The sequence below is a fragment of the Procambarus clarkii genome, chromosome 20 (genome assembly GCF_040958095.1).
Source record: "Procambarus clarkii isolate CNS0578487 chromosome 20, FALCON_Pclarkii_2.0, whole genome shotgun sequence".
Classification (NCBI taxonomy): Eukaryota; Metazoa; Arthropoda; class Malacostraca; order Decapoda; family Cambaridae; genus Procambarus; species Procambarus clarkii.
This window is the reverse complement of record NC_091169.1, coordinates 19849648-19873617: the sequence shown is the minus strand read 5'-3', so window position 1 is coordinate 19873617 and position 23970 is coordinate 19849648. Positions and strand designations below refer to the sequence as shown.

General features: G+C 40.1%; 1 protein-coding gene and 1 long non-coding RNA gene across 3 annotated transcripts in view; both read right to left on the bottom strand.

Moving 5' to 3' along the window:
- The window catches only part of LOC138366602 (uncharacterized), a 34851-nt gene extending 22204 nt beyond the window's left edge, over nt 1-12647 (bottom strand). The window contains exon 1 of the long non-coding RNA XR_011229175.1: nt 9835-12647. This is a non-coding gene — a long non-coding RNA (uncharacterized lncRNA). The remainder of the gene's footprint in view (nt 1-9834) is intronic.
- An 878-nt stretch (nt 12648-13525) lies between these two features.
- On the bottom strand, nt 13526-22926 carry LOC138366600 (uncharacterized). Of its 2 annotated transcripts, none has more exons than XM_069327637.1 (2): nt 21379-22926; nt 13526-16339 (listed from the first exon to the last, which is right to left on the bottom strand). In XM_069327637.1, the coding sequence occupies exon 1, from the start codon at nt 22731-22733 to the stop codon at nt 21405-21407; it is 1329 nt and encodes a 442-aa protein (XP_069183738.1). In that variant the 5' UTR covers nt 22734-22926; the 3' UTR covers nt 13526-16339; nt 21379-21404. The 2 variants fall into 2 exon arrangements, with proteins under 2 accessions (XP_069183738.1, XP_069183739.1); XM_069327638.1 differs by lacking the exon at nt 21379-22926 and adding an exon at nt 17783-20069.
- Nucleotides 22927-23970: the final 1044 nt, after the last annotated feature.

The following is a 23970-nucleotide window of genomic DNA, read 5'->3' as shown; positions in this document are numbered from 1 at the left end:
ACTACATCTCTCTCTCTCACACACACACACATCCTCATGATGCATCCCACAACAGCTATCTAACTCACAGGTACCTATTTATTGGTAGGTGGAGAGGCATCAGGTGAAATAAATTCTGCTCATTTGTTTTCACCTCGACAGAGAATTGAACCCGGGCTCGTGGGCTGTGGACTCTGCTCGGCCGCGAGGACCTTGTGTGAGTGTGTAATTACTTAAGTGTAATTACCTAAGTGTAGTTACAGGAAGAGAGCTACGCTCGTGGTGTTCCGTCTTCCCAGCACTCTTTGTCATAAAATGCTATGAAACTACTGACGGTCTTGGCCTCCACCACCTTCTCACCTAACTTGTTCCAACCGTCTACCACTCTGTTTGCGAAAGTGAATTTTCTTATATTTCTTCGACATCTTTGTTTAGCTAGTTTAAATCTATGACCTCTTGTTCTTGAAGTTCCAGGTCTCAGGAAATCTTCCCTATCGATTTTATCAATTCCTGTTACTATTTTGTACGTAGTGATCATATCACTGTGTGTGTGTATGTGTGTGTGTGTGTGTGTGTGTGTGTGTGTGTGTGTGTGTGTGTGTGTGTGTGTGTGTGTGTGTGTGTGTGTGTGTGTGTGTGTGCGTGTGTGTGTTTGTGGCTGGCATGTACGTGTTTTGAGGAAGGGGGCGTGTCTACAAATATGACCTTGATGTAATGGCGCAGCGGATAATGTACGCATCATACAATTAATATGGTTAAGCACCGTTCGGTTTAACCAGCAACTGGATGAGTGACTCCTTAATAGCTAAGGGGGACCTCGATAAGTCCACCTGGCTTTCTCTTCGCGAGAATTGTATACCAGAAACGAGGAATAACACAATTACTACAAATCGATTAATAATTTACCTGAGTTTACTCGAGGACTACTACTCTCAAGTGTCCTTGATGGGGACAGGAAGCCGGTGGCTTGTCAAAAGTACGACAGGGGTACCCCTGTCGTCCACATACCCGTCTGAGGTTTTTTTTCCCAACTTGTTTTTAGTGGAGAACAGTCTTAATATTTCAACCCATTCTCTTGTTTAGATAGTAGTTTTTGAAACTATGTGCCCCCCTCATAGTACAAACATTGACGTACTAAACAATTAGATAGTACAATTTGCTACTATTCACTTTATAGCGTGGGACAAAAATGAAGCTAAAAAAACAAACTTAAATTTTCCTAGGTCTAGTATAGCACACATATGTACTATATTACCCTCAGATATCGTGTATTAGGGTTAGGTTAGGTTACTTTGTCTTTGCAACGTAAATAGAAAATCTTTTCCGGTTTGTCCAAATTCAATAGTACCGATTTCCATTTTCTAATTGCTTTGTACGTCGGTATACGTACTATGGTCCTCATCTTACTATAAGTACTATCAAAACAGAAGGATGGGCTGGATATTTAGGCTTGAGCGGTTCCATGAGTTCAGTATCCCGAGTGAAAAAAATATCTATTGTTGTCTGTCTGGCATTGTGGCTTGCTAGGCTCTCGTTGCCTCTTGTGGGTGCTGCAATGAAACATTTATGGTGTTCCGAGTTAATGTATTCGTTTTTTCGTGTAATTACGTAGATTGTGTGTGTGTGTGTGTGTGTGTACTCGCCTATTTGTGCTTGCGGGGGTTAAGCTTTGGCTCTTTGGTCCCGCCTCTCAACTGTCAATCAAGTGGTGTACAGATTCCTGAGCCTACTTGGCTCTATCATATCTACATTTGAAATTGTGTATGGAGTCAGCCTCCACCACATCACTGCCTAATGCATTCCATTTGTCAACTACTCTGACACTAAAAAAATTCTTTCTAATATCTCTGTAGCTCATTTGGGCACTCAGTTTCCACCTGTGTCCCCTAGTGCGTGTGCACTAGGGGACACAGGTGGACACAGGTGTGTGTGTGTGTGTGTGTACTCACCTAATTGTGCTTGCGGGGGTTGAGCTTTGGCTCTTTGGTCCCGCCTCTCTACTGGTGTACAGATTCCTGAACCTACGGTTCCTGCTTCCGTAGGTTCCCGATTCCTGAGCCTACGGAGCCTCCTGATTCCTGAACCGGTGTGTGTGTGTTTGCTTGCCCATTAATAACCCATTCAGTTCACGAATTACTGCGGGCATCAGCTCAGTATATACACTGCGTAGGTACTTGGACTAAACATCTGCCGTTTTACTTGCCTCAGGTAAATAACACACCTGTTGACCTTCAGACGAGGCTAAAGCCCGCGTCTAGCACCCATGGGGCAGGGGTAATAAGGGGTACCCTTGCCCATGGGGTACCCCTGTCGTCCACATACCCGTCTGAGGTCTACCCTCTTTCCACCCAAGCTTAAGTTTACCTTCATTTAGTTGATTTACGTATCATGTTTTTCAGCTTTGTGTGGTATGGCGTGTACATTTTCACTGCCAGTGACAGAGTAACTTGATAGAATTTGACTGGGTCTGATCTTAGTGAGAAAATGTTGCCAAAATAATGAAGATAATGTTGTAAACATCCTTCATGCACCCCTAGAGAATAGGTACATATGGAAGTCTCTACTGTTATTATCTTTTTTGTTGCACTCTCACTCTACATGGGATGTAAGTGGGCTGCCTCGTTTATTGCAGGCAAAAAAACTCGAACCTCACACCCTACACAACCCATCCATCGCCTTCCCCTCCCTCTATCCTATACACCCCCTCTCCTACCTCCTGACACAACCTCTCTTCAACCTCTTCAACTATCTCCTATCCACTCCTCAAATTGTACCCCTTCAACTTCCACCAAAACCTCTGTGTCTGCGTACCTTCTGAATCTTTGCCGCGTATTTGTCATTCGAGCTGTAAATAAATCTCAGAAAAAATGAAGATTCATGAAAACAAATGTAAACAAGTATGGGAGACAGAAGAGGAAGAACGCAGTTGTTTCAGCCAAGGTGCGGAGTTGCAGAATCTGTGGTGGAGAAAGACGGACATCGCCTTGACCACTATGTGAATGTGAACATCTAAGAGACATTAGAAACGCGTGTAAAATATTAAACCCTCACATTGCATTTTCTTAATCATGCACGTTGTTTGTATTCTTAATCATGCACAAACCACATTGTTTGAATTAGGAGAACACTATTTGTCAAATAAAGATACAGTTCTTAAAAAGATCTCCCCATTTTGCAGTTCAAGTACGTTTATTGAGGCAGTAAGATACATATCAAAAGGATAGAGTAGCTTTGTCTGTCTCAACCCTCTTTTTCTCCATTTTGCACCCGCAAGATAACCTCAAATTTCGGGGTTGGCTAATCTACTTGTTTGATAATTTGTTGTTGTTTTAGATTCATCTAATCGAAACAAAAATTTGCAAGCAGCACGGGCTACGGTGATCCCGTCGTTCTCACCTGGCACAGGAAATGTGCGTTATTTGAGAAGCTGTTCACTTGACACAGTTAATTTAAGCAAGTCCCGGTTGTGTCTGGGTCCAAGTTACAGGATGAACAACCCAGCGGGTTTTCTTCCTATTAGGGAGTGTTGTACATGCTGCTACGGCGGTGTGTCTACTCAAAGGATGAGTGACACTGCCTAATGAACTCGCCCTTCGAGTCAAAATTAAAAATGAATAAAGATCGCAATATAAAGAAAAACTATTTAACTCACCGAGATTTTGCTAAGTAAACGGGACACGCGCGTGTGTTTACCTGGGTGTGCGTGCGATTGCGAATGTGCTCGTGAATGTTTTGTAAACGGCGAGGACCTGATTGTATCAGTTGGCGGAAGCTGAAATGGGAACGCTAACCAATGCAGTCGTAAATAGGCTATAATAGGAATGCTAAGAAAATGAGCTGTAAATAAGCTAAAATATTTTCATTAAGCAACACAGTCGAAAAATAAGCTAGAACTCTGAACAAAGGCTCGGCAGCATAACAATAGGCTATTAACTTGAAATTTTCCCTAAACCTATTGTTTAGTCCGCGAGTGCATTCCTAGCTAGATGTACTGATTGGAGGGGTGCGTTAGGGGGTAATTATGAGTGTCAGAGAGCATCATCTCCTCGATTCCTTAAGCTTGGATTAACCCCGAGATATCCAAGATCTTTAAGGTAAACAGGAAACATGGAGTCTAGGATGGACTGAGTCCCTACTTTTCCTAGTATAAAACAAGCTTGTACAGTTTGAGTGCCGACAATCTTAAAAAAAAAACTTACTGCACACAGTATCGCTGTTTAGATTTATACGGAGAAACTTTGATTAAATTCAGCCATTAAGGAGGGGGAAATTTACAGCAACAGGAACGTTTCTGATTGCGTTGGGAAAACCCCACAGCATTGTGTCCAAGACTTGCAACATGTTGAATAAGTTGCCAGAGGGCTTTCCTTGAAAATTTTTACTTGCCTCAGCCTGTTGTGTTGTTTCTTTATAATGCTCTACAATACCGGTCAAATAATCCCTGTACCACAATTAAAGAAAATAGATACTACGTATACATATGTACATGTATGTTTGAGTATGTGTACATGTATATATAACATTAATAATTTTGTAATTAGCGTCAAAATTTTTTTATTTGTTTAGCTAAACGAACTAGAGGGTTCAGTTCCTGAACCGATTATGTGCCTCTGTGATCCTTTACACCACCTCCCACGGGATGGGTATGGGGTGTATAATAAAGAAACTGAATTGAATTAAATGCCATAGATCCAGTTCTGTTAGGGTTCTGAATAATGTTTTCGACTTTTGTTTACAAACAGACTTATGGTGCAGTCTTACAAATAATAATACTAATAATAAATATTTTATTTGTATACAAATATTACACAGGGTCTGATTACATAGCGTGTATATATATATATATATATATATATATATATATATATATATATATATATATATATATATATATATATATATAATTTCAATAAAACTATTAATGAAGGCAGCGTTTTTGCCAAAAATACACTACCTTTTATTAATTAATAACCATTCTGTCCTTTTCCTCACATTCCTGCCAAGTGTTATAGTCATACTGGTTTAGCACTTTATCCTGATATTAAACAAAAGTTGAGTTTATATCATATTGTAACTAACTATAGTACACCACAACTGTAAACTCTTTGGATTTAGAAAACATTGTGGTCGAGTTCCTCAGCCCATTATGTGACTAACTTGTGTATACTTGCATGTCGGAAGACTGAAATTCGTTATACAAGCCTATCAAAATGCTGTAAAATGTATATTTTGTTAACTTCGATACAATCATACTGTATTTACGCTTTGTCCTAATATTTACCCAGCCTTCAATTATAATTTAATGACTAGCGGTTTTATTCATTTTAAACTTCTATATAATTTTCAACATAAATTTGTTTTTAAACAGGGATCAAAGAGGACGAAGACCTCTTTGAGGCAGCAAGAAGTACTAGTACACACAGTCTGGGAAATGCAGTCCAGAACGGGTTAATAAGACTGCTTTACACGGCTTAGGTTCACAGCCTTGAGGTCAAGGATTCTTCTATTTGCCACCACAACAACTGGTTCTACCATCTGCCACCACAACAACTGGTTCTACCATCTGCCACCACAACAACTGGTTCTACCATCTGCCACCACTACAACTGGTTCTACCATCTGCCACCACAACAACTGGTTCTACCATCTGCCACCACTACAACTGGTTCTACCATCTGCCACCACAACAACTGGTTCTACCATCTGCCACCACTACACCTGCTTCTAACATCTGCCACCACTACACCTGCTTCTAACATCTGCCACCACTACACCTGCTTCTAACATCTGCCACCACTACACCTGCTTCTAACATCTGCCACCACTACACCTGCTTCTAACATCTGCCACCACTACACCTGCTTCTAACATCTGCCACCACTACACCTGCTTCTAACATCTGCCACCACTACACCTGCTTCTACCATCTGCCTCCACTACACCTGCTTCTAACATCTGCCTCCACTACACCTGCCTCTAACATCTGCCACCACAACCGCTTCTACCGTATCCCACAACCGGTTACTGTGTGTTTAGCTCAGTTAATACACGATGTTATCGAAGTACACAATACCCATAATGTTATCGAAAGTGCAAAGGTTACCGCGGCCCACAGCAATGGACTCACCACTCTGATAGAGGCTCGCGAAATTGACATAATATCCCTTTTATCTCTCTTCGTGGGTCTTCTTGGTAGGTTAGGACAGGGCAGTTTAATACGCCAGTTTCTTGACGTTGGGAACGCTCGCCGTGAACGGGCTGTTCACCCAGCAAAAGCATGACGTTGTGGCAACGGTTACAATGCTGTAGTTAAGCCGTGTATGCTTGTTGGGCAGGACCTCAATGCTGATGTGTTGATGTATCATCAAATACATCAACATATGTTACAAAGGTGATTGTACAGTGTTAGAGTCACCTTTGTACCTTAGATCATACTTCAAATCGTAACCTTAGTGAAGATCGTGTAAATTTCTTCCCCCCTAGGCTACACTTATCATTCTTGTTTATGGTATCTTATGTTATTAGTGTATGGGTTCAGCGTTCAAAACACACATATATATATTAATATTCAAGCTTTATCTCTAGTAATAACAGTAGATAATGATAAACGGGAAGAATGCCAAAAGCAGAGGATATTCAATGACGTCATCTGACGAAAACAAAAGGGTTTCCATGACTCGCTAGATAAATAGGTTATTATTCCTCTCCTGTCTTACAGGTGTTTACATACACCTGTGTATGTAAGACAGGTGTATGTAACACAGGCAGATAAAACTGCAAAGTATAATAAACTGTTTCACTGTAAAATGCTCAATGTGTTTGAGAACAAGAACGTGTTTATCAGGTAAAAACAGCGTTCGAAATTAACGGCATGGTCACACAAGGGTTGGCGCAGGGGAAGCAATTGTAGATAATTCACAAGATAGATGTTTGCTTGAAAACATCCTGCTTTTAAACAACACACAACAAACATCCTCCGTTTTCACCCAACATAACACAAACATCCTCCGTTGTCACCCAACACAACACATCCTCCGTTGTCACCCAACACAACATATCCTCCGTTGTCACCCAACACAACACATCCTCCGTTGTCACCCAACACAACACATCCTCCGTTGTCACCCAACACAACACATCCTCTGTTGTCACCAAACACAACACATCCTCCGTTGTCACCCAACACAACACAAACATCCTCCGTTATCACCCAACACAACATAACATCCTTCGTTTTCATCCAACAACACAAACATCCTCCGTTTTCACCCAACACAACACAAACATCCTTCGTTTTCACCCAACACAACACAAACATCCTCGGTTTTCGCCCAACATAACACAGACATCCTCCTCTGTCACCCAACACAACACATCCTCCGTTGTCACCCAACACAACACATCATCCGTTTTCACCCAACACAACACAAACATCCTCCGTTTTCACCCAACACAACACAAACATCCTCCGTTTTCACCCAACACAACACAAACATCCTCCGTTTTCACCCAACACAACACAAACATCCTTCGTTTTCACCCAACACAACACAAACATCCTCCGTTCTCACCCAACAGAACACAAACATCCTCAGTTGTCACTCAACACAAACCTCCTCCGTTGTCACCCAACACAACACAAATATCCTCCGTTGTCACCCAACACAACACAAACATCCTCAGTTGTCACTCAACACAAACATCCTCCGTTGTCACCCAACACAACACAAACATCCTCCGTTTTCACCCAACACAAACATCCTTCGTTTTCACCCAACACAACACAAACATCCTTCGTTTTCACCCAACACAACACAAACATCCTCCGTTTTCATCCAACACAACACAAACATCCCCAGTTTTCACCCAACACAACACAAACATCCCCGTTTTCACCCAACACAACACAAACATCCTCCGTTTTCACCCAACACAACACAAACATCCCCCGTTTTCATCCAACACAACACAAACATCCCCGTTTTCACCCAACACAACACAAACATCCTCCGTTTTCACCCAACACAACACAAACATCCCCCGTTTTCATCCAACACAACACAAACATCCCCCGTTTTCACCCAACACAACACAAACATCCTCCGTTTTCATACAACACAACACAAACATCCCTCGTTTTCACCCAACACAACACAAACATCCTCCGTTGTCACCCAACACAACACAAGCATCCTCCGTTGTCACCCAACACAACACAAGCATCCTCCGTTGTCACCCAACACAACACAAACATCCTCCGTTGTCACCCAACACAGCACAAACATCCTCCGTTTTCACCCAACACAACACAAACATCCTTCGTTTTCACCCAACACAACACAAACATCCTCCGTTTTCACCCAACACAACACAAACATCCCCCGTTTTCACCCAACACAACACAAATATCCCCCGTTTTCACCCAACACAACACAAACATCCTCCGTTTTCACCCAACACAACACATCCTCCGTTGTCACCCAACACAACACATCCTCCGTTGTCACCCAACACAACACAAACATCCTCCGTTTTCAGCCTAACAGCTTGTTTTGCGTGTTCTAGGAGATGCTGTCAGGTCTCGCAATTTGTAAAACCGTCATGCCCCCTGGAGCTGGTTCGCGATTCGTCAAGCACTAAAAGTATTCAGTTACGAAACTTGTTGATCTTTCTGCAATCCTGGCGGGGTTAACTTGCATTTAATAAACAGTTTAAGAGTTCCGAAGCGCTACGAGGTTGTCCATAAACGTAATAACCTTGGGCGGCAAATTTGGGGAGCACCTAAACTGCTTAAGAAATACAGACTAAGCCGTCATGATCGAGGAAAGATGAATACAGTTCGTAAGTGCTTGCGTATATGACTGATTAATCCTGGGGGGCATGATTCAACAACCATATCTACTTAGAAAACTACACATCTTTTGAAAATATGTGGCGGCTTTGTTTACATTTATGAAACAGTCTAATCGAAATTTCCTAATCAAAGGGGTGAAGTGTTATAAACAGCCTCCTAGTGCTTCTGAGCTCATAAACTGTTTTAATATATGTAAACAAAGCCGCTAAAGATTGAGAGAAGATGTAAGTACTTGTCTAACTGCTTAATGAATCCTGGTCCTGGTCAAGAATCCGAAATTAGCGTTTACAGTCAGTTGACCAGCACAGGGGCCAGATTCACGAAGCAGTTACGCAAGTAATTACGAACGTGTACATCTTTCCTCAATCTTTGACGGCTTTGTTTACATTTATTAAACAGTATACAAGCATGAAAACTTTCCAATCAACTGTTGTTATTCTTATAAATAGCCTCCTGGTGCTTCGGAGCTTATTAACTGTTTAATAATTGTAAACAAAGCCGTCAAAGATTGAGGAAAGATGTACACGTTCGTAAGTACTTGCGTAACTGTTTCGTGAATCTGGCCCCAGGTTCTCTGTACTCTGCTCCGTCATGGCCAATACAGTAGCCTGATCTCACGATCTGGCGTATCAAATTTTAAATAGTTTAGCCAAATCAGAATCGTACGACCGTAAGCAGACTACCGAACTTATCGGCAGCGTTGTTGATTCAGTCTATCTTCTCAAATAATACATCTTAATACAGAAAATGAGAAATAAGAAACTAAAAACGCACAGTATAGAGCTCATTAGTACAACGAAATTACATCCACACCCTCTGCTTGAATAATATCCACATCCTCTACTTGAATAATATCCACATCCTCTTGTTGTATATTATCCTCAATTACAGAATGTGGATTACATCCACACCCTGTAATTGTAAAACAATCATTTACATCCACACCCCATATTTGCACAGCGTATATCATCAGATTACACCACAACATGCCTAGATCTTACCTAAAGAGTGTTTCGGGAGTTCTACCCCGACCCCGGCCAGGGAACAGTCCAACACTGTTCCTTGGAGCAGACCGCAGGCCCGCGTATCCACTACAACCAGGTTGGTCCGGCACTTCATGGGGGAACCTATCTAATAGCCCTTGGAAAAAGTCAACCATCATTCCGGCAATATTTCTAATGCTAATGCTTGTTAGGAGAGTACTGAACAGCCACCTCTGATGTTTATACAATTCTCTCTTATTGTACCTATTGCACTTCTACTCCTCATTGGTTCCATTTTGCATTTCCTCCCTTAATTTTTGCTCCAGTATCTTGTTATTCTACTGTGCAAATTTGGAACCTAGCCTTCCAGTATCTTCATGTATATATTATTTTATCTCTTTCTCGTCTTCTTTCGAGAGTACATTTTGAAAGCTTTGAGACGGTCCCAATAATTTAGGTGACTTATTGCGTCTATGCGTACCGTATATGTATTCGCTCTATTTCAGAAATCTCTCCTGCTTTGAAAGGGAAAGTGAGTTCTGAGCAGTACTCAAGGCGGGACAGCACAAGTGATTTAAACAGAATTATCGTTGCTGTGGGATTTCTGGATTCTCATAATCCATCCTATCATTTAATGGCCGCCGCTATATTTGCTTGGTTATGTTTACTAAATGTCAGGTCGTCAGACATCATAATTCCCAGAATTTTTACATGTTCTTTTCCTTCTATGAGTAGGTCTGATTGCGTCTTGTTCCCTGTATTTCGTTTAAGCTCATCATTTCCACCATACCTAAGTACTTGGAAATTATCGCTGTTAAACACGTTATTTTCCGTGGCCTCAATCGAAGATTTGATTAACATCGGCTTGTCGTTTTTCAGTGTTTTTAGCATAGGAAATTTTCATGCTGATTTTTGTATCATCTGCAAAAGATGAATCGAAACTGTCAATTGTATTTTCGCTTATATCTGATATAAGAATAAGAAAAAAAACACTGGTACAAGGACTGCGCCCTGGAATACGGAGTTTTTCGCTGCACTTGGACTGGGTCTTATTTGATTGACTGTTACTCTTTGCGTTCTGTTTGACAGAACATTTTAAATCCAACATTTTACCCGTTATTCCTATTGATCTCATGTTATGGGCTATAACTCAATGGTCACACTTATCAAATGCCTTTACAAAGTCTATCTATACAACATCTGCATATACATCTATGTATACAACATCTATACAATACTTAGTATTTGTATAGCGCATATCATCAGATTACACCACACCTTGTATTACATAGCGTATATAAGATTACATTCACACTACCCATATAAATTAAATAAAATTGAATCCATACACAGTAATTATAAAATGTGTAACAAAGGAATACATAAGATGTAAAATTGTTTGAGTATTCTTGTAGTTCACAAAGCATATAAGTTAACCTTTCTAGAATATGAAGTAGTCACAACCAGGTTACAAATAATCAGCTTTAAAACTGGAAATATATAATATAATGTAATTACATAACAAGTGTAAATAATTATGTAAAGTCGTAAGAAAGCAAATACGAAATGAATACATTCTTGACCTCAGAATAAAATTAACTTTCCAAATTATGAGAAATTTACATATAGCAGAATATCTGCTATAAATATAGATTACATTTATGAGTTTGTTTATGTTTTATATCATGACATCACAGTTCATATATATATATATATATATATATATATATATATATATATATATATATATATATATATATATATATATATATATATATATGTCGTACCTAGTAGCCAGAACGCACTTCTCAGCCTACTATGCAAGGCCCAATTTGCATAGTAAGCTAAGTTTTCACGAATTAATTGTTTTTCGACTACCTAACCTACCTAACCTAACCTAACCTAACTTTTTCGGCTACCTAACCTAACCTAACCTAACCTATAGAGATAGATTAGGTTAGGTTAGGTAGGGTTGGTCATATATCTACGTTAATTTTAACTCCAATAAAAAAAAATCGACCTCATACATAATGAAATGGATAGCTTTATCATTTCATAAGAGAAAAATTAGAGAAAATATATTAATTCATGAAAACTTGGCTTATTAGGCAAATCGGGCCTTGCATAGTAGGCTGAGAAGTGCGTTCTGGCTACTAGGTACGACATATATATATATATGTATATATATATATATATATATATATATATATATATATATATATATATATACACACACAAATATACCAAAAGAATAGGGGTGGTAGAAGAAAATATCAAAGTGTTCAGTGAGGATCCACAAGGTCGTCTCTGGGTACTCATTTTTTTCTTCTCCGAGGCTATGGGTCCCTACACTTGCACCAGAGGTGGTACCAATTATATATATATATATATATATATATATATATATATATATATATATATATATATATATATATATATATATATATATATATATATGTCGTACCTAGTAGCCAGAACTCACTTCTCAGCCTACTATTCAAGGCCCGATTTGCCTAACAAGCCAAGTTTTCCTGAATTAATATATTTACTATAATTTTTTTCTTATGAAATGATAAAGCAACCCTTTTCTCTATGTATGAGGTCAATTTTTTTTTATTGGAGTTAAAATTAACGTAGATATATGACCGAACCTAACCAACCCTACCTAACCTAACCTAACCTATATTTATAGGTAAGGTTAGGATAGGTAGCCAAAAAAAGCTAGGTTAGGTTAGGTTAGGTAGGTTAGGTAGACGAAAAAACATTAATTCATGAAAACTTGGCTTATTAGGCAAATCGGGCCTTGAATAGTAGGCTGAGAAGTGCGTTCTGGCTATTAGGTACGACATATATATATATATATATATATATATATATATATATATATATATATATATATATATATATATATGTCGTACCTAGTAGCCAGAACGCACTTCTCAGCCTACAATGCAAGGCCCGATTTGCCTAATAAGCCAAGTTTCATGAATTAATATATTTTCTCTATTTTTTTTCTTATGAAATGATAAAGCTACCCATTTCATTATGTATGAGGTCAATTTTTTTTAATTGGAGTTAACATTAACGTAGCTATATGACCGAACCTAACCAACCCTACTTAACCTAACCTAACCTATCTTTATAGGTTAGGTTAGGTTAGGTAGCCGAAAAAGTTAAGTTAGGTTAGGTTAGGTAGTCGAAAAACAATTAATTCATGAATACTTGGCTTATTAGGCAAATCGGGCCTTGCATAGTAGGCTGAGAAGTGCGTTCTGGCTACTAGGTACGACATATATATATATATATATATATATATATATATATATATATATATATATATATATATATATATATATATATATATTCTGTTTCAGACTCAAACATAGTTACACCAACATCTTTGATCATACTTCTCAGATTACAAGCGTCAATTAATTATCAAAATAAAGCATTAGGCTAGAATGGCAAGAGATTACCGCATGTGTTGCAGAAGACTCAAGAGTTCGTAAAAACCATTCAGAATTCCAATACCAGAGTAGGCATATAGTCCGAGCTAATTCAGAGTTTCAGATTTACCGATGATCTGATTAAAGGACAAATGACTCAAAGGAACAAAATGATTTTTGAGGTGTAACTCCATACTTCTGTCCGTTCCATCCATAGTCACTGCTCTAATTTTTGGGTAATAGGTAAGCGAATTACAATCATATTGAATATCACAACATTTTACGATGGGAAAAAGGTCACTGAATGTGAAATTGGTACAAGAGATATATATGTCAGAATAACATGAAACCTGCAGAAACAAAACCTATTTTACCATTATTCCCCCATTATTTCTGCATCTACAAGATGCAGAAATTTTAGTATATTTCAGTTTCAGATTTCTGCCCATTTCTTTAAAGCATCACTAAACGTAGGGTTAAACCCTGCCTAAAATGTCCGTGTCTTATACTTCCGTTATTAAATACGGGCAGCGTCGCATGGGGCCAGTACGAGCTGCCTCGCATGGGGCCAGTACGAGCTGCCTCGCATGGGGCCAGTACGAGCTGCCTCGCATGGGGCCAGTACGAGCTGCCTCGCATGGGGCCAGTACGAGCTGCCTCGCATGGGGCCAGTACGAGCTGCCTCGCATGGCGCCAGTACGAGCTGCCTCGCATGGGGCCAGTACGAGCTGCCTCGCATGAGGCCAGTACGAGCTGCCTCGCATGGGTCAAAAGCGCGCATACAGTTTTCTTGTAATTGTGGTCATATTTAGCAAATTACCCATAATATTGTCTTCTTGAGTCATTGATGACACCTGACCATAAACATCTTATTAAATCAATTGCATATAATTCTCTCACTAGAACTCAGCCTTCAGGAACTCCTAAGAAATAATTTTAAGATAAATTCAGGCGGAGCAGATCGCCATGCAGAAATATTATACAATTAAAAAAAATGTTAGCGAATCATTTAGAACCGGGTAAATATAATTGGCCTTGTTAATACAATTGGTAATACAGTATACGGATTTTTTCGGGGGTGGGGGTGGGGGATTCAAAGTGACTAGGTTTTTTTTTGTTTGCTAACCGGGGCATAACAAAACACCTGTACTGTGAACACCTGTAAGAACTTGGTGGTCATGTGCACCGGAAGTGGTTCTGCAAGATGAACATAGCGTCGGTGCCCCCACATATGTAGTATGTCCCCACATATTTCGTATCAGGCACCGTGTTGTTGGGGAGCCGGTCGGCCGAGCGGACAGCACGCTGGACTTGTGATCCTGTGGTCCTGGGTTCGATTCCAGGCGCCGGCGAGAAACAATGGGCAGAGTTTCTTTCACCCTATGCCCCTGTTACCTAGCAGTAAAATAGGTACCTGGGAGTTAGTCAGCTGTCACGGGCTGCTTCCTGGGGGTGGAGGCCTGGTTGAGGACCGGGCCGCGGGGACACTAAAAGCCCCGAAATCATCTCAAGATAAGATAACCGTGTAATATAGAATTATACAGCTGATAGGACTAGGCTTATTTTTGTAAGCCTTCGGTCCACCACCCCCACTCCCCTTCTTCCCCCCTTTTAGAGGGGATTTTTAGGCTTCCTCCCCCCTTTTAGAGGGATTTTTAGGCTTCCTCTCCCCTTTTTACAGGGGATTTTTAGGCTTCATCCCCAATCACGGTTAACATCACATATTTTTTACAAGTCTACATTCCTCATTAAAAATAAATCTGAATATAAAAACACTACTTTCAGGCTACAGACACTTCTCTAGAGCACAACCTTCAATTGACTTTGTAATTACAGAGTATACATAGTATACATAGTATAGCAATGGATTAATGTTATTAACAAAATACATAACACTTGCACTATGTTATGTATTGTTCCATGTTGGCTCTCCTCAGTTTAATCACCTGTCCAGAGGAGTTCCATGTTTAATGTGAACACCTTTCTTCTGTTTAACTATTATGTACATTGAGTAGAATAAAAATGCGTGGTACACAGGTCCACATGACTACAGCTACATGGTCCACATGGCTACAGCTACATGGAACACACGGCTACAGCTGCATGGTACCCACAACTACAGCAGCAGCATGGTTCACATAGTTACAGCAGCACGGTACAAATGATTACACCTACATGGTACACATAGCTACAGCTGTGCCACATAACCAATCACAATGTAGAGGTATAATATAATTCAATCACAATCATGTTTAATTGTAATCCAATATTTTAAGTGCAAGTGTTTTTCTAAAGTGACTTAGACACAATGTCTCTGACACGTTACAGACATCAGGACACAGTGCCACTTACACTCTAAACACTATTAAAACAATCACATATGTAATGACAAAATAAAAGTCAGTGTTTGTAGAATAAACTTAATATACAAACTGTTATTCACTGAAGTCGCGAAATTGGCAAGGAAAACTAGGCTAATGCAGAGTAATAGAGCTTATGTGAGGATATAATACAAATATTCACTGTTATCAACATGAAAAATAAGGTATTCTCCATGATATCAACTTAAGAGAGGTCTCCATGATATCAACTTAAGAGAGGTCTCCATGATATCAACTTAAGAGAGGTCTATATTCAGAATGCCCCATTTGGCGTTTCAATAAGTCCCGGCGACATTAAAATACTGTACGTTAATGTTACCAAAAAATTAACACAAAGACTTTGGTATTATTGAAGTTTCAAAACATGATAATTCACCAGTGATTGGTCTTTAAATGTTAATGAACAAATCATATATTTCTCCTACGAGTAACTCGAAGCATAAGAATACAACTATTGTTGAGAAGGGGTTTGAAGGCAATAATACAACTTGTTCCTTGAGTTTGTGAGGGCTTCGGTAATTCAGTTGTTATTGATTATCTGGTTTAGATACACATAGAAATGTGTATAAATAAACCCGTAATGGGATCTCTGCGCACGTCACTGCTTGTAGGGCACAGTGAAGCAAACCATGTGTCAAGCACTGTTTCTATTTTCATGTGGCCATGTTCTTCATGAAGTCACCTGCCGATGTGTACCTGTAAAATAAGTCACATATTAGAAGAACTTTGTTATGAAAGTTTCATGTGTACAAATATTATAATTATTAATTCATTGTATCTGGGGACCGGTAGCCAGAGTGTCAATGAGCAGGCATTATGAACTGGAAATTGATGTCAAAAGTTGTCATCTTGACCTGAAGGCAATACGCACGAACTGTTAGAAGCAGAAACAGGAAACGGGAAACAGCAGAAAGCCTATTAGAATCTGTTCTCATTTATACCCACCCACATTCGTTCATATATGTTTAACCTACACCTGAAACAATCCAGTAATAAAACGTTTATTATTTTTTGTTCCATAAATCAACAGATCTATTTTCAAACCAGAATGTATGAATTATCAAAAGACGGCACCAAGCCGGAAAGAGAATTTATGAAAGAATTGTCTGATTCTAAAACCTATTCTATTTAGCAAATGTTTCATGTTCAATTCTCGGTTATATTTAGTACTCTATTAATATCTAATATCCTCCCTATTATATTTATTATAAACATTTGCATGAGAAGGTAACCAGGATCAACCATTAAGGTGGGAAAACATCTAGGTAATGGTTAGAGGAAGCAACAGCAGATTCAGAAGCGACGGTAAATTTTAAGATATGTTAGTGTTTAAACTAATGGGAAATAGAGGTTTGATTATGCAGCCTTCTCGGAGGACAGTTGAATATGTAATGCAGTGATGAATGAACTGCACGACGTTCAATAATACAATGGTGGGTTGGAGTAATACAACAGAGGATGGGAGTAATACAACAGAGGATGGGAGTAATATAACAGTGGATTCAAGTGGCACAAGTGGGTGGGAGTAATAAAGTAGTGAGTGGGGGTAATATAGCATCGGGGGGAGTGATATTAAGTGGGTGGCAGTAATAAAATAGTCGGTGGGCTGTAAGTGACGAATCTCCAGATTCTGAGCCCCCCTCCAAGTGTAAACTATGTGATCAGGGCTCATGATCTTACACACACTTCAGACCTACCGGAATGAGGCACTCGGAGCTTTGCAATTGCGTTATCCACGCTCATGTTCTTGAAGATATCCTCGTAATGCATTCAAAGTTTTCCAGTATAGTACGGGCTATTTATCACCTGGCCATGTATGACTATCTTGCGGGATGGGGATTTTATGTATCACATAGCTCTTCACACAAATTATGTAACCCTTCACATAATCTATGGTAGCTGCATAAATAACCGATTACTTGCGCTAAAAAATGAAGCTGGTAGGCACCCAAAATTTTTAAATTATGTCTCCTCTCGCCTTCACAGGTAAATGTATAATACTGTATTTTTTTTCTCAATATTCCCCCTCCATTCTCGGTCTCTTTAGCTTTTCATATTCTCCCTTGTAAATGCAACGAATATATAATCTATACAATATATTACCCTGAGCTTAGTTTTAAGGGTACACATATATATTACCTTCAGAGTAACCGAAGTGATTAAAATTCTACTCGTCTTCGAATCGGGTCCATCCAGTTCTGAGACTTGTGGTGCCAGACTGGGCTTCTGAGGAAGCGCTGTCATCTGCTGCAGGTTCGTTTGTAGAGTTAGAGTCGGGGAGGGGTGACTCTACACTCTTGCAGCCGTCTTCTGCTGAGCCTTCCTCAGTTTTGGAGCTCGGTTGTGTTGTTAATGAAGTCTCGACAAACGTCGGGCTGAAGTCCGGTTGTGGCGGATCAGATTTCTTGATTTCTTTCATTTCTTCCTGTGACGGAGAAGTGTCTTCGGTATTCACTCGTTCTGAACGCATTTCACTCAAAAGCCTCTGCAAACGTTCAACTTCGGAGTATGGAGGCGGTGAAGCGCTTTGATTTACGTCATTATAAGCTGGAGGGAGGTCTCGTTGCTGCTGCTGCTGCTGCCGCTGCTGATTGGTGTAGACAAGCGGTACGCCGCTTTCAGATTCAGGTAAGGGAATTCCTCGGGCAATACTGACTCTCCTCACGTACTGCAGCGCTATCTTCCTTGGGTTCCAGATGAACTTGAGACACCACAATAGTCCCAAAAGAGGGATGAACAGTGCAACAAATCCCAGGAAATCGTGGCTAATAAACTTGGGGCTACTAGTATGTGTACTAACATGAGTATTCATATATTTCTTTTCCTTTGCAGATAATGTTTCTATGAAATCAAGTTTACTTATAATTGTATCAATATTTAGTTCAGATTCGTTTCTCTTTTTAGTTCCCATGACCAGGGCGGCCACTAGTGTCGAGGAATAGCTACTGAGGATAGTGTCAGTGCTACTGAAAGTTAGAGTAAAAGTCTTTTCTTTACACGTTCTAGCAGCTTTCCATTTGCGCTGTATAAGATGCATTTTTCTGCCGTTTAGTTTGATCCAAAAGCTGATCTCAGTGGTGTAGAGACTAATCTCGTACCACTGCCGCCTACTGCTGTCTTGTAACTCTGGATTTTTTCCCGAAGATTGACTTGCATTCACAGCGTAATATTCATTTATCCAGCATCCTTGCTTGCGAGACCTCACAGTAAATTTCATATAATCCCGATCATTGTGGCAGAGAATAATTTCCGACTCGTTCAATCTGACGGTTCTGCCACTTATGGGGTACAGCTGTGGCATAGAAACTGCCCAGTGGAAACCAGATAATAATATCATTACCGGTAAGAAATACCCAGACGTAAGCCTTAGGCACGTTGCCCCCCTCGGGCCGACGTGACACTGACCAGCACCCATCACTCGAGTATCTACGCTCCTTAGCTTGGAGTTCTCTCGATTGAGAACACCAAAATACGGGGCCCTCACTTCCGCTAAATATCACTACTAAAGATGATCTGCACTACCGCTCTGCAGGCGAGCCAATATCCAGCAACGACAACGTCGCCACCCGGGCTCCCGCCATGGCCAGACTACGAGCGCATGTGCATTTAAGCATTTAAAACAAAAAGGTCTATGCAATCCGGTGTCATACAGATGTGTATCTATCTCTTAAAATTATACACACATCATTCTTACATATCAAGGTAGACTTGTCCAAAGCAAGGCTCACTATCCTTGGAAGTTTATCCGGATTACGAGATCTGGCATCTGCCGACGCTGACGTCAATAGCATGTGATGCAAAGTTTAGCATAAAGTCAGGAAGCGTTTGTTTTATGGCGGTTTTTTTGAGAGCTTAGACTAATTTACACAAAATTAACGAATATAGTTGTGAGGTGTTTCAGGAGATCCATACTCTTATGTCTTAAGAATCATGATAACGTAATCATTTTAAGCAAATAAGTTTCGAACGAGGATATTTTAATACGTAAACATAAGCCTATAAGTGCTACGTTAGGGCTTAGGTTAGGTTAGACCTAGATAATGTTATCATCCATGTCATTTTGTTGCAGCCGTATTATTATTATTATTATTATGTCTTGTGCTAATAGAATAATTTGAGTACCGTTTAGCGAGCATAAACTATATGCTAGGCAACTGCCGGTCTCTGTACTCTCTCTAGTAAGTACTATGTCTACTATGTAAGTTCCATAGTACTTACATTAATCAGGGTATTAGACTACTCAGTAGTCTAATACTACCCAGTGTTAGACTAGCCAGTAGTCTAATACTACCCAGTGTTAGACTACCCTATAGTCTAATACTACCCAGTGTTAGACTAGCCAGTAGTCTAATACTACCCAGTGTTAGACTACCCTATAGTCTAATACTACCCAGTGTTAGACTAACACATATCAGGTCGCCCTTCATTGCTCCTGCGTATGAAATCACCTATTTACATATTATACATTTACATACTCTAGTATATACAAATACAATGAAATTACCGAAAAAATATTTTTTTTTTACATTAAATGCACTCCAGATTTTCATGAAGCACTTATACATTTATTTACGAAATCTGTACATCTTTCCTTAATCATGGCAACTTTTTCTACATTCGTTAAATATTTTACGAGCTTGGAGTATTGTTATAAACAACCTCGTAGTGCTTCCAAGTTCATAAGCTGTCTAATAAATATAAACAATGCCTCCATGAGTGTTGAAAGATGTACAGGCTTCGTAACAAGTTGCGTAAACATTAGAAAACTCGCGGGACAATTTTTTTCACAGTGGGGTAAACAACCATAACATTAAATACATTCTTAACGGGACCGTTAAGCTAAAAAAAAAAAAAAAGATGACCGGTGACAGTTAGGCAATCTTGGTTTAACTTGTCCCACGGTCCAGTTAGTTGTACCAGTTTTAATTATTACTATTATGCCTGAAGCTCTTACATTCTTAAGTGTCTGCTCTCTCTCTCTCCCCCTGAGGGTGTGTTCTCCAGCCCCTCTCCAGGGTGTGTTCTCCCTTTGTCTCATCAAGGAGTGCTCGCTTCCCCTCTCTGCCTCGCTAGGGTGTGCCTTCTGTTTCCTTTCAGTCTGTAACGCTTCCTGCCCGTCACGTGAACAATTGGAACCCTTAGATCTTTCTTTCTTTCACCCATCCACATCTCAGACATATGTGCTAATAAATACCCCCAGACTCCTAGAATCCGCCACTTAGACTGGTCAGTACAACAAACGCCTCGTTTCTTGCAGGTCGGCGTTCGATCTCCAATGGTTCAAGTGGTTGGCCATGGTTCCCTCAATGTCCCTCTATCCTAGATTCTATCCTGAACTCCTATTCCTTTTATATGTCATGTAGTCATCCTGGGTTAGAGCTGTCCAGTGCTGTTACTATGGCGGTTTGTTTACTCACAGGATGAGTGGCGCATCCCATTAAACTTCATCTCCGGGACAAATAAAATAAAAAAATTGCGATAGATGAGCGATATCTGTAATTTTAGTGTTGATAATATTTTTTTAACGTAAAAAATAGGTACTAACATTGCAATAAGGCTGAAAAGGAATGCATTATATATTAGGAACGAGAATTTCTGAGTTGCAAATTGGATAAGAAATTGAGATAGAGTGCATTGATGAGACGCATCCTAATGATACAATCTACTGCGAAAAAATTATAAACAATAACACTAATTCATTGCAAACAAATCTCGCAGCTGGGATACACACTTACCCGACGCAAGACAGTTGAAAATCACACTACTCTTCCTCTCGCAATGGCCTGAAGGCATACTGCGACTTCAGGACGCGAGGTGAAGCCAACACTCGGACCAGAGGGGAGGAACTGCTCCCAGAGGCTTGCGAATCCAGCGGAGCCTCAGTGACGAGAGAGGAAACTGTGGTAAACTCAGTGATGCTATGGTCCTCTTTTGCCTCCTCCTCGGGGTTGCGGTTTCTCGATGGCGTATCTTCTGTGGGAGTCGAATCTGTTTTGATTTCAGAGCAGACTGGAGGTATGAGTTCATTCTGAATGTCCGAGTATGCTGGCGGGAGATCCATGGATGGACTGGTGGGGAGCTCGTTGACAACGTCTGCATATGACGGTGGGGGATCAAGATGTTCCTGCGGTGTCTCCTCAAGGTCAGCACCCGCCATGAGGTCTGTTGGGTGAATGTTTCTAATGACTGTAACAGCTGCGAGGCGTCGCACTCTATCCCTAGGGCGTCGAAGACACACACGGAACCAAAGGCTAATTATAAAAGCAAGAACACCTACTAATATAAGCGTAAAGGTTTCCCCGCTGAAGTTAATGTAGCGGTAGTCATTGTCTCTGGTCGAGTAGTCGATGTCATCCTCATACGAGGGAGGAGGGCTGTAAGTTGCAAAAGCAAAATTATCATCATTTAAGCCACTAAACAGTTTATCAAGATCGGTCTTCGTTTGGAAAGGTTCTAGCGCAAGGCCGCCAAGGTCAGGTTGACGATCAAGCTTGGGTAGTGTGAAGACGCCAAAGTCATCCTTATGATCAAGACTGGGAAATGTGAGGCTGCCAAGATCAGGATGACGATTAGGACCTAAGGCCACCTCGACCGATGGTGCATAGATCACTGACAAACATAGATCTTGAGACAGAGCGAGTTTACCTTCTTTGCAACCCCTGCCCAAGACTGTAGACCTATCAAAGCTGAATTCAATTTCATTTAAATCACAAATATTTGGCTTATTTGTATATTTTAGTTTCAGATGGATGAGCTTGAATCCAATTTTCACGAAAACCTTACCACAATTAATCAAACTCATTTCGTGCCAATGTCTATGTTTATTTGCCTCATGGAAAGCCACGCGGCCTGTAGTCACTTCAGTCATGTTTACTGAATACATAGTGGACACGCCACACGACGGAGCCGTCATTGTGATCTGCAGCGTTTGGGCATCAGTGCGGAAGAATACCGTACCCGGGGCCTTGAGTGTGGCCACACTCTCCGGTATGTGACACACTTGTAACGCGGAGGCGAGCTGGCCCACAGCAGCAGCAGCAGACACCAGCAGCAGCAGAATCAGCTGCGGATGGGGAAGCGAGCCCTTCATCTTTTAGGGGGCTCCCCTGTCTAGATCCTCCAAGGGCTAGTTATACTCCTGTAACAGTCCGCAAGCTTCCCCAGATTATCAGCGCAGCCTCAGAAGTGTGTATTAGTCCCGGCCTGTAGTTTACCGCTTGACACAGGGAAGCACAACCACAACAAACACTCCCGTAAACTCTCAACATGTGCAACTGGGTAGGTTGTAGACAGCTGTGGGTGGCCTCGCCAGATGAGTTGTTGAGTCGTATATTTTCTTCTGAATTTGTGTACAAACGTCCAGGTTTATAATTAGTTATTCATATGAAAATTGTGCTTATTGATATAAATATTTTTAGAATAGTTATAACATATATGGTGAAAAGATTTATATACAAAAACACATATTACAGGCAAGAAAAGGATGGCATCTGGTGTGTGACGTCAACACTACCCACCCTGAGGGTTGCGACGTTCTTGTCGCGAATTCGGATTTGTAAACATAACTCTTCCCCGACTCCTAATCCTCATTACTCGCTCTAAATAACGTGCAATTAAGCTAACATGTTTGTTTCTGAGGCCAGAAAGAGAGATACTTATGTATGACACTGTCAGACCACGAAGGAAGGATTAAGACAGGAATTTTCTTAAGTACCTTCGTATTTAATAGAGCATCTTTAACAGGATCCTTCTGAAGATGTATTATTAAATACGAAAGTACTTAAGGAAATTCCTGTCTTAATCCTTCCTTCGTGGTCTGAAATTGTTACATTTTTCATCACGTGTTAATTTCTTCATGATTTACACACATACTTAGGTATATCTATTAAAGGAATTGGGATCAAAACAGTCCGGATCACGTTAGATAATTTCTTTTCTTGGGGGACAGGAAGCCTGTGTGTGTGAATATATATATATATATATATATATATATATATATATATATATATATATATATATATATATATATATATATATATATATATATTGATATATATATATATTGAAATGGGGGGACAAATTGATCAGCGCTGCAAAAGATCAGAGAGCAAAAAGTTTCTTGTTCCAGCGCCTCAGTGTTGTGATTCAGAGGGGAAATGCCTGTTGCGTCTTGGGCACTAGTCCAACTTCAGAGGAATTCGAAGAAGTGTTTGACTTGCAACAATGATCGAACCCGTCTGTGACATTCATCAATGTTTCCCATTGTCGTGTTTTTCAAGAGATCCATAACCTTTAAGCACCTTTTTGTATTATTATTTTTGTATCAA

What these genes read in the sequence shown, in the direction of transcription:
- LOC138366600 (XM_069327637.1), bottom strand. Translation starts at nt 22,733, where the DNA reads ATGAAGGGCTCGCTTCCCCATCCGCAGCTGATTCTGCTGCTGCTGGTG.